This window comes from Macrotis lagotis, chromosome 1 (genome assembly GCF_037893015.1).
Source record: "Macrotis lagotis isolate mMagLag1 chromosome 1, bilby.v1.9.chrom.fasta, whole genome shotgun sequence".
Classification (NCBI taxonomy): Eukaryota; Metazoa; Chordata; class Mammalia; order Peramelemorphia; family Peramelidae; genus Macrotis; species Macrotis lagotis.
The window spans coordinates 740,592,691-740,606,467 of NC_133658.1; the positions used below are offsets into that span (position 1 = coordinate 740,592,691).

General features: G+C 37.1%; 1 protein-coding gene across 5 annotated transcripts in view; it reads left to right on the forward strand.

Annotated features, from left to right (window-relative positions):
• Positions 1–7,643, forward strand: part of LATS2 (large tumor suppressor kinase 2) — an 84,090-nt gene extending 76,447 nt beyond the window's left edge. For 4 of the 5 annotated variants that reach the window (XM_074216229.1, XM_074216228.1, XM_074216227.1 and 1 more), the window contains exons 8-9: positions 949–1,055; positions 4,283–7,643. In XM_074216229.1, coding sequence (XP_074072330.1) covers positions 949–1,055; positions 4,283–4,777 — 602 coding nt within the window. In that variant the 3' untranslated portion in view covers positions 4,778–7,643. The remainder of the gene's footprint in view (positions 1–948; positions 1,056–4,282) is intronic. The other variant, XM_074216232.1, reaches the window with a different exon arrangement.
• Positions 7,644–13,777: the final 6,134 nt, after the last annotated feature.

Consider the following 13,777-nt stretch of genomic DNA (forward strand, 5'->3'; position numbering starts at 1 on the left):
GAGGTTGTATCAATGTCTTAGCACTCTGCTCACAGTAATAGTAGTTTCCTGATCTGATTCAATTAAATTTTTTTTAAAAAATCAGTATTTATTAAGCACCTCCCCCTCTCTTGCCTTCCTCCTCCCTCCCTCCTACTCTTTATCTTTCCTTTCCTGCATGTATTCCTTATTTGTCCTGCCACTTGACAATGTAAACTCCTAGAGGGACTGTCTGTTCCCTCTTTTTCTATCTCTAGCACACTTAGCACAATGCTGACACATAAAAAAATGTTTATTTTCTGACTGATAGATGTATAATTTATCTTCAAAAAGATTGTAAGCTTCCTGGAGCCAGAGAGCATATCTTCCACTTTTATGTTGCTGCCAAAATGGCTTAGGTCTTTGCCCACACTGGGCTATTCATCAGTAGTCTATATAAACCAGCTTAAAAAAGACTTGCACCCAGATGATCAACTATGATGGACTTGTTCCCTTCAGCAGTACAATAATCAAAGACAATTCCAAAAGACTTGTGATGGAAAATACTATCCATATCCAGAAAAGGAACTCTGGAGTTTAAATGTAGACCAAAGCCCTGTCTTCAATTTTTAAAAGTTATTTTATATATCATTTTTTCTCTCTGTTGTTTTTTCTCCATTTTGATTTGATTCTTCTCTCATAATATAACTAACACAGATCTATATTTACTATGATTATACATGTAGGACCTATATTGGATTGCTTTCTATCAGGGGGAGGATAGAGGGAAGGGAGGGAACAAGAAAAATGTAAAACTCAAAATCTTAACCAAAAAAAATGATTATTGAAAGCTACTGTTTTGCTTGCACCCAGCCCTCTTGGTCCTTAGGGTCTCAAGAAAGTGACTGATATGTCACAAAATTTGTGAATGATAAAAACAATGCCTGTGATTATTAACAGATAGCATCTTTTATCCATCTCACCATTTAGGGTATACTCAGCTCTGTGACTGGTGGAGTGTTGGTGTGATCCTCTTTGAAATGTTGGTGGGGCAACCCCCTTTCCTAGCCCCAACCCCAACAGAAACCCAGCTGAAGGTCAGTAAGAAAGGATTGTTTATGAGGATAAGCAGATCATTTGACCTCTTCCCACATTCTCCTTATGGTTTTAGTGGAAGAAATGTGTTTTTTAGTATGAAATTTGCCCATGCCCCTTGAAAGTAGTAAATGTGTATCAGTAGGAATGGGCCTAATATTTATTTTCTTTTTTTCATTTTAAGCTATTATTATTTCACTTATCCTCTTGGAAACAACGTAATTCGAAAGGACTGATGATGTTATAATGCTCTGCTGCCCACTTTCCAACAGAGAAGTTATAGTTTCAAGATTTAGAATGAGATACATGTTAAGACACGGAAAATGTGGGAATTAGATTTGTTTGACTGTAAATGTTTAAGGGTTTTGGGGAGGGGAGTTGAAAGAAAATATTGATTGGAAAATAAAATTAAAAAAACTAAATGTAAGAAGTAAAAATAAAGAAAGGAACTAGTACCTACAAGTTATCATCCTTCAGGGAATGAATTTTTGCTGCGAATAAAAAATTTTTTGCATTAATGTAAATATAGTGGAAGGGACCTGAAATACCATTTTATAGATGATTCCCTTCTCCTTATAGATAAAGAAATTCAGATGGGGGCGGAGTTTAAGAGGTTTGCTCAATGTCAGAGACCTTACTTAAAAGAATTTTAAAATGTAGAGCAAGATATACATTTAATTAATATGAGAATCTGTTTTACCAGACAATGTGGGTACATATAGAGGGATTTATAGTATAAAAAATACAGCATTACATAAGCACATAAAAAAAATAGGTGATTTTATCCATGTGTGAATACCCCCCTTTTCTTTTGTGGAAAGTCCCTTCAGGAGGCAGCTAGGTGGTGAAGTGTATACAGCACCAGCCCTGGAGTCAAAAGAACCTGAGTTCAAATCTCAGACACTTAATACTTATTTAGTTGTGTGACCTTGATCAAGTCATTTAACCTGATTACCTTGCAAAAACAAAAGTAAAGGGGCGGCTAGGTGGCGTAGTGGATAAAGCACTGGCCTTGGAGTCAGGAGTACCTGGGTTCAAATCTGGTCTCAGACACTTAATAATTACCTAGCTGTGTGGCCTTGGGCAAGCCACTTAACCCCATTTGCCTTGCAAAAACCTAAAAACAAAAGTAAAAAGGAAGGAAGGAAGAAAGGACAGATGGATGGATGGACAGATTCGCCCACACTTTAAAGGTTTCCTATTACTATAGCCAAAAGAGAGTCTGTAAGAGTCTGTATCTTATGACCAAATTGTCCAAACTTATCTTTATCCCACAAATGCACAATCTGCCTTGAGACTTCTATCCCCATTACAGCCAGAGTTAACTTGCAGCCTTTTTAAGAGCCCAAAGTCACCTCAGTTCCCCTGTGAGCTAGCTCCCAGAGTTAAGATGGGGGAGGGAAAATTGATTTATTGACATGATGAAACTTTTTGAGTTGTATTCCTGTCTTTTGATTTCTAAATAAGTATATATTCCTGTAAAAGTTGGGCATAGATTAGATATTAGCTATTTTTTACTGAGGGCTCTTTCCCACTTGAATTGCTGAACTTGCCAGGAAATGTACCTGTATAGTAATGGGCACCTGAGTATTTTCTGTCCTTATGCAGAAGACCCATGGCCATATAGCCTTAACAATGAAAGGGATTTGTCCCACTTGAAACTTAACTTCAAGACTTTCTTAAAGGATTTTCTCCCCAATCCCATGAGACTGTTGGGACAGCTCCCAGCTCCCAAGGAACCATTAGGAAAGTTGCATTCATTTCTTTTCTTTTATTTTTTTAAAGTTTTTGCAAGGCAGTGACTTGCCCAAGGTCACACAGTTAGGTAATTATTATGTATGTGAGACCAGATTTGAACTCAGGTCCTCCTCAGTCCAGGGTCAGTGCTCTATCCACTGTACCGCTTAGCTGCCCCAATCATTTCTTAAATAACAAAAAAGAAGCATGTTATAGTGTAATAAGCATCCACCAGATATCATGTTTTGGGTTTTGGTCCTAGCTCTTAACTTTATTGTATGTGAGATTGATATTGGACAATGCCCAGTAACCTCTAGGTCTTCATGAGGGACATGAACTTATTTGACTATTTAGGTCTCTTTCCATTTAAAAATTATGATTCCTATAAAAGTCTCCTTTATCTTCATTAAGAAATTAAGTGACACCCTTACCTTCCTAAAAGATCCCAGCAAGTTATTTATTAACTGAATATTCTTAGTCCTTAAGGATTAGCTCTTAGGGACTGGGATTAAAGATCTTATCTATGATTTCTTTGAAATAAGGGACTTCCCACTGAAGAATTTTCTTTACCATTGTAAATCAGTACCTTCTCTCTAACTTATTAGAATTGCCTGGGGCACTGAGGTTAAATGACTTACCCAGGGTCATACAGTTAATATGTGTTGGAAATGAGATTTGAACTCAAGGTATCCTGGCTCTTAGGTCAGCTCTCTATCTACTACATTAATATAAATTCACCTAATTACATTTATTTGGTTAAGTCATAGAATTCATCCTTTTTACCACTACTCTACTCCTTCATACACACACACACACACACACACACACACACACACACACACACACACACACACACTCATAGATTTAAGTTTAGTAAACCAAAACTCTTCCTATAAAATTATCAGCAACAAAACTAGCAGAATGGTGTTCCTCAGTGTCTTTACTACTCTCTTCCCTGGCCTCTCCCCTACAGCATCTCAAAGAGCTTATTTTCCCATAACTATCTTCTGTTTCTGGAGCAAAAAGAATTTCCATAGTCACAATTTACATCTAATCCTGACCTGTCATTTGACAAATTCCTGCAAGGAGATGGAGAATGTGGGTGAAAAATCTATCATTGCAATCAGTATACCTGTTCTGATTTTTTTTTTAATTTTATTGCTAGTTTTTTTCCTTTTGAGAAAAATCATATCTTTTAAGTACCACCTTTAATTTCCTGCCCATTGGTAGTTCTTCATTATTCAACATCTGTCTCTTTGGTAGCCTCCTTACAAAATTGCTTCATGGTTTTATAGAAAATGAATTCATATATCGGCCCTTAGAATCAGAAAGAGTTCTGGGGGAGTAAGAATACTCTGAAGTTGTCCATTAAAGAACCAAGGCCCTACAAAATAAAGTAATAATAATAATAATAATAATAATAAGGATTAGCCTTGGGTCTGATTAGAAATTGGAAGGGAAATTCACATTTTGATTTGGTCTTCTCTTTCAGGTCATAAACTGGGAAAGTACACTTCACATTCCAACACAAGTGAAGTTGAGCCCTGAGGCCAGTGACCTCATTACCAAACTTTGCTGTGCTGCTGAGAACCGCCTTGGCCGAAATGGTGCTGATGAGATCAAGGCCCACCCGTTCTTCAGCTCCATGGACTTCTCTGGTGACATCCGAAGGCAGCCAGCCCCTTATGTGCCAAAAATCAGTCACCCAATGGACACCTCCAATTTTGATCCCGTAGATGAAGATGGCCCATGGAATGATGTCAGCGGAGATAGCACTAAGGCCTGGGACACCCTGACTTCTTCCAACAGTAAACACACAGAGCATGCCTTTTATGAGTTTACTTTCAGAAGATTCTTTGATGACAATGGCTATCCATTTAGGTGCCCAAAGCCTTCAGGAATTGAAGCCACCCAGTCTCAGAACTCAGACATGGAAAACAAAGAGATGGCAGATTCGACTGGAGACTGTCAACCTGTGTATGTGTAAATGGTGACCTGGTCTGCCCCAGACAGTCTGGGTCTTTAGATTTAAGGAGGGCCTCAACAGGCTTGCTTGGAAATGGAGGTCAGTTATGTTGTAAATAAGTACTTCAATTACTACACTTGAAATTCTGGTCTTCAAAGAAAAAAAATACTTTGCAAGTTGAGCAGTTCTTCATTTCTAAATTCTGGTTTGTGTGAGATCAACACCACTCACACAGACATTTAAAGACAATTCACAGCATTAAACAATATTTTTAAAAATTTAGTACAGTTTAGAAAGAGCACTTATATTTTGTTTATACCAATTTTTTCCTACTAAATTATAGGGATTAACTTTGACAAATCATGCTGCTGCTGTTATTCCTTTTTCTACATTGGTATTTTAGCCATAGCACTTATTTCACATTTAGGAAAATGCATTAAAAACTGAAGAAACATGATGGAAAAATCTCTGTGCAATAATGTAAAAAAGGAAAAAGATAAAGCACTCTGGGCTGATGTTACTAAACCCAATTTTATTCACACCATGGTTTGTTTGGGGTTTTTGTTTTTTTTATTTGTTTTTTGTTGGGGGAGGGTAAATCCCTTCCTGTCCTATCTCCCCCCCATAGCAGAATTGTGACATCACCTTAAAAAGTGGCTTTTGTTTCCTTTTGCATATTAGTGTGTAATAGAAAGTGTGAGCAAAGTGACAAGTTGGGTGTGATTTCAGTGTCTGGTGTGTGAAGAATGTTGCATGAGCAGGGTTTTTCTGTTCAATAAGTTACCATATCTTGCCATTCACAGGCAGGTCCTGTGAATCTGTTCTTAACAAATATCTTTAAATGAGGTATTCTAGACAGTGTGCTGATAATGTATTGTGTGGATGATTTCCTTGTTATGATTGTATACCTTATTAATTTCTTATTTTTAAAATTTCAAATGTCTAAGAAGCGATTTTTGTGTCTACCGTTGCATCTTTTCTTTTTTGTGGGGGGATAAATTTAAACACCTCCTATTCTTCTAAAATGAGATTAATTAATTAGCAATACCTCTTAAAGGTTAATTATGAAAAATTTTTTGATCCTTGTCATTTGTATTCTATTCCATTCATGAAATGATTTGTATGTGGTATTCAGTAATTATGAACTTGTTAATTAATATTTCTGTTAACATTACACACTGAAAAGATTTAAGTGTGTTTTCCTTTTGTCTCAGACAGTTGATGTGTTACCCTGATAGAACACAGTCATTCTGTTTCTGACAGATACTAATGGTCTGCTTTAAATTGTCAAATCTTAACTGCGTTTAAAGTGTGCATTTAAAAAATTCATACAAGTGAGGCTTTTCAAAATGATATTAGAATCCTAAAATAATTAAGCCATAATATTTGCATATAAGTATAGATTTGTATATAACTGAATAGATAAACACATAAAAATATTCCTTAATTCAAATTAGTATTACAAGTCCTATTTAAAGTGATTTATATTTGAGTAAAATGTTCGATTTTTTTTCTTTTTGAAATTTTGGCGCTTTTTTTTTCATTATCTTATTCCATATATTATTCCTTAATTTTTAGCATATTATATCCATTTTTATCCAAGCAACAACATTTATAAATTTTATCATTGTCTAAACTAAAAAAAATTATTCTTGTGTACTTGTTTACATTTGTATGAATGGCATGTTCTGAGGTCTGCTGTGCTTGTATTGTGACAGTCCACGTAAGATTCAGTATTACTGCTTTTTTTTATTAGTGATGCCATTTTTTTTGTTATTTACAGCTATCTGACATACTTTCATGTGGTAGGTTCTTTCTCAGGAACTCAATTTAACTGTTATTTATTGATATACCATTGCCTTTGAAAGCTTCTACTGGCACAATTTATTATTAAAACTTTGGATTCCCAAATCAGTATTTGGTGTGGTGTTTCCTGGAATGTCTGAGTTTGTGCTTACAGCGTCTTTGCCTCTTGGTCTGGTTGCCGCAGGAGGGAGAAGTCCAAGCAGCTGTCGCTGACTGATTCTGTAACTGGGGGAGGGGAGCAGAGAAGGAATGAGCACAGCTCCTCTGGCCTTTGTTTTTATAAATGGACGTTGTTATTTTGGCCTTCAGGAAAAGGAAATCGCTTTTTAAATGTTGGGGAGAAGGCTAAGAATTTTATTGAGACCTTGACATTTCATTATAACTTTAAATTCTATGTAACACAGTGAGGTGTGATTTCTGTAAAACCTGTTCTGATTTTAAATTCCCAAGATATTTAGAAAGTTGTTGGTTGGGTGTTTGAATTTTTTTTCCTTTTCTTCCCTTCAGCTGCTCGTTTTGCCCAGCCAAACTGTGAATTGTTTAATTAGGCTAATTGCCAAAGAGCAGATTCCTGAGAACAGACATAGGCAGTGTTTTTTGACAGACCCTAAAATGGATGAAGGCTGCATCCAGACCATCATGAGGTCACAGCCAGTTCTGTCTTTAGCTTGTTTGTGGTCATTGTTGGGTGCGATTTGGGGTCTGCAGAAGGGACAAATATCTTACTGCATTCCTTCCAATTTGCTCCTGCCCCAGTTCAGCTGATAAATGGAATGCTGTCTTTGAATATAATTCATGAAATGAAAATCTTCAGTATCCCTTGTCTGAGCCTCCTGTAATTAAAACAGTGTCTCAATTTTGGTTTTTAAACTGGGAAGGACTTCAGGAGGTCATCTGGTCGACCCTCTCCCGCCTCTAGGCAAAACTGCATCTAAATAAACCAAGTCACTGAGGAATGTCTATGACCTCAGTAAGCACATGTTTGTTCCTGCTGGAACAATAGAATTTATTTAGTGCCTATTTGCCATCCTCCTGGTGCTGAGCCCTTGAACCATCCTGTTTTTCTCCCAGATTAAAGAACTGTCTTCTTTGGAAAGTAGGGAGTTTCTCATGTCTAAAAGGGGTAGCTCCAAATTAAGATGAGCTTGTTCATACTGAGAAAATCCTAATAAATTCTTAGTGCCCTTAGACCTGAGTATATTCACATTCTTAACTGGAAGCTAGTCTTCTAAGATATTGAATTTTTTTGTTTTTTAGATTTTTTTGCAAGGCAATGGGGTTGTGGCTTGCCCAAGGCCACACAGCTAGGTAATTATTAAGTGTCTGAGACCAGATTTGAACTCAGGTACTCCTGACTCCAGGGCCAGTGTTCTATCCACTGTGCCACCTAGCCACCCCTAAGATAATTGAATTTTTAAAAAACTGGCCTACTCCTGCCACCTCACAACTCTGTAACCTCAAGTTTATCCATATCCTGCCTGACCTGCCCCAGTCTTCTGTCTGGCTTCTCTTCCTGCCCTGCAGGGTCTTCACCCCAGAGGCACCAATTCAGGAAGGACTTCCTTCACACTCTCCCTTCCCTTCCCTGCCCTTCTATCCCAGCCAATTCTTAACCCTGGGTAATGCCCACCATCCACTTTCTCCATTCTTTTTCCCATGGCCCATAACCATGCTGGAAGAAGTCTCAAAACCTGTAAGTGGGTCTAAACATATTACCTAACCCCACCTGGGAGTCTTTTATATTGCTCTAATTTGACTACCTACTTACCTCAGTCCTCCCAGCAGCGGTTCAAGAACTCTCTCCTCAGTCCCCTAACTTCATAGTCTCTCTCAGATGATTCTTCCCCCTGTAATCCACCATAACCTTCTGATCTTCCCTCTCCACATCAAAACCTTTCTATGAAAGCTCTCTACCTTACTAAGGCTAACCTTGTGTCCTTTGTTCTCATCCCCTCCTTATGGCCAAGCTCCATCTCCATTGCCTCTCTCATCTTCCACTTCTTTCCTAAGGGTTTCTCATCTACAAACAGACTCGGGTATACCTTACTCTTTTACAAAAAAAAAAAAAACCCCAAAAAACTAGCAAACAAGCTAAACTTTACTAATTCATGTTAATCCACCTTGGGTTGTAAGGAAGATCATATGAGATATGTAAAATCTTAAATTATGTAAATGTTCAAGAGTCTTTCCCAATTTTCCTATTGGAATTAAAAAATCTAGTATTTACTTATCTGTGAGCTTGGTGGTTCCCCACCCCTTTGAATTCAAGTTCCTCGAGGACAGCACCTGTTCTTAGCACAGAGTGCTTAACAAATACTTGCTGATTTGATTATTTGATCTGATATCCAAGTTATTACCATGTCTCTGCCCTTTGCTCCCAGGCTTGTAAAGTTAGCTACACTAACTTCTCACCACTTGTAACTCAAAACCCAACATCTAACTGCTCTCCCTATTGAAATTATTCTCCTAGGTAACCTAGGAATTCCATGTCTTCATCTCAGTCCTTATTATCTTTGAATTTTCTGATGTATTTATTTGTACTATTCACCACCTCCCCCCCCAATACATATTCTTCCTTTTGATAATGCCTTTCCCTAATCTCACCCAGTTTCCACTCTTAATTATATATCTCTTCCCTTCACAATTTCCACTGCTTCTTCCCACCCCTAAGAATTGTTCAGTTGTTTCAAACTAATGAAAAAGTATGTAAGTGCCTTCTATGGGTATCAGATGTGGTATTAGGTATACCAAAGAGTCCTTGCTCTCAAGGGACATATTCTAGCAGAGGAGAAAATATAAGCATATAGAAAATACATACCAAGAACTTCAAGGAGGAAACATTAGAAATTGGGAAGGAACAAGGAAAGGCCCCTTCAATTAAAAAAAAAAGTTGTTGAATCATTTCATTCATGTCTGACTCTTCATGACCGCATTTGAAGTTTTCTTGGTAAAGAAACTAGAGTATTTTCTGTTTCCTTCTCTAACTCATTTTACAGATAAGAAAACAGAATTAATTGGCTTGCCCAGGATCATGCAGCTAATAAACTAATCTAAAGCTGGATTTGACCTAAGGAAGATGAGTTTTCCAGATGCTATCCACTGTACTACCTACCTGCTACCTAAGAATGGATATGTTATCTTTTATCTTTGTAACATTAGCAGCTAATACATAGTAACCTGAACCCAACTGGATTTAGATCTTCAGTACCAGAAACTCTGAAACCAACTACTAAAAACTAATCTTTAAATTTCATTTAATAAAAATCTTGCTAGCATATTGGCTCTGGGGGCAGCTAGAGCACCGGCCCTGGAGTTAGGAGGTCCTGAGTTCAAATCCAGTCTCAGACACTTAATAATTATCTAGCTGTGTGACCTTGGGCAAGCCACTTAACCCCATTGTCTTGCAAAAAAACATAAAAAAACATTTGACTCTGTCACCCTGACCTGATTACTTAACTTCTTGGACAATTCTAAGATTCTGAAGTCTGCAGAACAGATCAGTCTCATGTAGAACAGTTGTTGGCCTGCATTATTAATAATAATAGCTAGCATTTATATAGTGCCTATGATATACCAGACACTATGCTAAACTCTTTATGAATATTTATCTCATTTGATCCTCCCAACAACCCTGCAAGATAGGTACTGTTCTTAACCATCATTTTACAGATGAGGAAACCAAGGCAAACAGGTTCAGTTCTTTGCCCAAAGTCACACAGATAGTATCTGAGACAGAATTTGAACTTTCATCCTCAACTCTAGGTCCAATGCTCTATATTCTGTCTCACCTAAAGGGAGTTATTTACAATGATAAAATCACAGGTCCTGAGGCAGCTAGGTGGCACAGTGGATAGAGCACTGGCCCAGGAGTCACTCTTCACTCAAATCAATTTGAATAAAGGCCTAGATGCCACATCTGTAGATATGTAGACAATAATGAAAATGATATCTAAAACACTGGATGATAGAATTAGGATTCAAAGAGATCTTCACCATTTCATTGGAGCAAATTTAATAAGATAAAATTGAATAAGAATAAATGGCTTTAAAAAAATAACTTCTCAAATACAAGGTGGGAAAGTCTTAGTAGTAGTCAGTAGCATGATAAGGCAGCCAAGAAAGTTAATAAGATTTAGACTTTGATTATTTAAATAAATCAAATCATACCTAGAGCTTTGTGTTTAGTTCTGGGCTCCATAATTTTGGGAAGGGCAATGATAAACTGGAAAACTTCCAGAAGAGGGAGGGGCCTGGAAGATGAAATACATGATTGGTTGATAGAACTAGAGGTGTTTAGACTGGAGAAGAAAAGACAGATGTGTGCCATGGCAGCTTCAAGTATTTAAAAGGTATCATGTGAAAAAAGGATTATTAGACTTGTTCTGCTTGAACCTGGGAGGATGATCAGGTAGACCTTATGAGAAGGTGAATTTAGGTTTGATGGATAGAGAAACTTCTAATACTATTCTTTTTTTTCTAATTAAAGAAAAATTTTATTTATTTTGAATTTTACAATTTTTCTCCTATTCTTGCTTCCCTCCCTCCACCCCCTACAAAAGGCAGTCTGTTAGTCTTTACATTGTTTCCATGGTAAATAAGTTGAATGTGATGAGAGAGAAATCATATCCTTAAGGAAGAAACATAAAGTATAAGAGATAGCAAAATTACATAATAAGATAATGTTTTTTTCCCCTAAATTGAAGGTAATAGTCTTTGGTCTTTGTTCAAACTCCACAATTCTTTTCTCTGGATACAGATGATATTCTCCATCATAGATAGCCCAAAATTGTCCCTGATCGTTGCACTGATGGAATAAGTGAGTCCATCAAGTTTGATCATCACTCCCATGTTGCTGTTAAGGTGTACAATGTTCTTGTTCTGCTCATCTCACTCAGCATCAGTTCATGCAAATCTTTCTGTGCTTCCTTGAATTCCCATCCCTCCTGGTTTATAATAGAACAATGGTGTTCCATGACATAACATATACCACAGTTTATTAAGCCATTCCCCAATTGAAGGACATTCACTTAATTTCCAATTCTTTGCCACCACAAACAGGGTTGCTATGAATATTTTTGTACAAGTGATGTTTTTACCCCTTTTCATAATCTCTTCTGAAGCTATCAAGTTCCCTGACATGAGAGATCTTCAAGCAAAGACTGGGTGATCACTTGGATATGTTGTTGGAGGGATTCTTTTTAAGCCATGAGTTGGACTTCACAGCCTCCAAGATCCCTGTCAGCTCTAAGGTTCTGTGATTTTATTGCCTATCTCCCAATGGCCTGTACATACCTTCCTCTGGGCCTTTCTTCCCATTAGAGTGCCTTTTATATAGTGTGACTGCCTGTACTAATTCTATCCATCCTTCAAGGATCAACTCAAGTCTTGCTCCTTCCATGCACCCTTCTCTGACTCCCTTAGCTTGTCTCTCTTTTTCTTTCATTAATTAGTGGTTCTCATTTGGTATTGTTTTAAAGTAATGTCTGTGATATGGGCTTTTATTTTATCCTTTTTCAATCATGTTCTACACTTATTGAACCCTTTTGAGATTTTATTGGCAAAGATACTGGAGTAGTTTACCATTACCATCTCCAATACTATAGACTAGGCTATAGTAACCTTGGCTTATATCTATGAAGTAGATTTATGCAACAGGGCCAGGACTTGTAGCAAATTCTGCACCTATAATATGATATGACTTATGCTTCAAGTTAGAGAGCAGAATTCTCTAAGGATGGTCTGAGATTTTGACTTCTCTTTCTTTTTAGCAATTCCAAATGCTCCCCATACCTTCCTCTTGCAAACAAGGAACACCAGGCAACTTAAAGACAAAATAAGTCCCAAGTGTTTACAAAATTAATATAAAAATCTGTCCAATATAGATACATAACAACAAACAACAAAATTAACTAAATGGAAGTAAGGCAGAGGTGGGGTTGGGACTGCGCTTTCTTCCTATCTGGGTCTCTCAGAATTCCTATTAATGGAATGAGTATATGACAACCTTCACCTTCCCTTGGCTTCCAAGGTTGTCCTAATGCCATCAAACAATTTCTTCTCTCCCTCTCTTCTTTTTCCCTTTCTTTCCACAGCCCCCCAGGGATTATATGGATTAGTTTCCTTTCTTATCAAAGTGAGAACAAAAAATCCAATGCTTTTTTTTTTAGAATTATATTGAAATCACACAATTGTACATATACAACTTCTACCAGATTTCACTGCCATAGGGAGGGGGAACAAAGGGAGGGTGGTAGAAAAATGTGGAACTCATAAACTTACAAATGAATGAATATTGAAAACTACCTTTGACTAATTTTTTTTAAAAAAATAAATGTATGGAAATTGACCTACAAACTTACTCAGGGGAATAAGGCTTAAGCCATTTCTGATGACCTTAGAACCAAAGCCATCACTGGAAAAATTGAGAATTACTCTCTTCCTTCAGATTTCTGAATTTCAGTCTAGTATAGCCAACACAGAGGGAGGGAACTAACTAAATACTGTATTCTTGTTAAATATCCTTCCTGCTAAAGTTAAGCAAATCTCTTTTAAAATTTTAGATTCTCATTTAATTCCAAATAGAATCTGAAGCACAAAACCAGCTTGAAACAGGCCTATCTATACCTGTATACCTATAGGCCTAACCTGTAACAGGTACTCCATGAAACATCTTTATGTTGTTTAATTTTTCATGGACTTATTTTTTTTTGTAGGTTTTTGCAAGGCAAATGGGCTTAAGTGGCTTGCCCGAGGCCACACAGCTAGGTAATTATTGAGTGTCTGAGACCAGATTTGAACCCAGGTACTCCTGATTCCAGGGCCAGTGCTTTATCCACTATGCCACCTAGCCGCCTTATGGACTTATTTTGTCTCCCCACCTAAATCTGTTTTTGGAGGACTGAGCCCAACCATATGCACATAGCTATGTACATTATGGTCACTTCTTCTAAGATGATGTGGTATTAGTGAGAACAAGAAAATTCAAGTCAGTATCCTGCTCCAACACTTACTGTCTGTCAATGAACAAGGTATTCGGTCTTTCTAAGTCTTAGTTTCTTCAACTATAAACTGGGGATAATACTAGGACTATCTTCTAGGGTGATTCAAGAAAAGCACTTTACACACCTTTTAAATACTGAATAAATGAGTAATCAAACTAATTGTTAATGATGAATGTTTTGAAGTACACAAGTGATAATCCATATCTGGATTTCT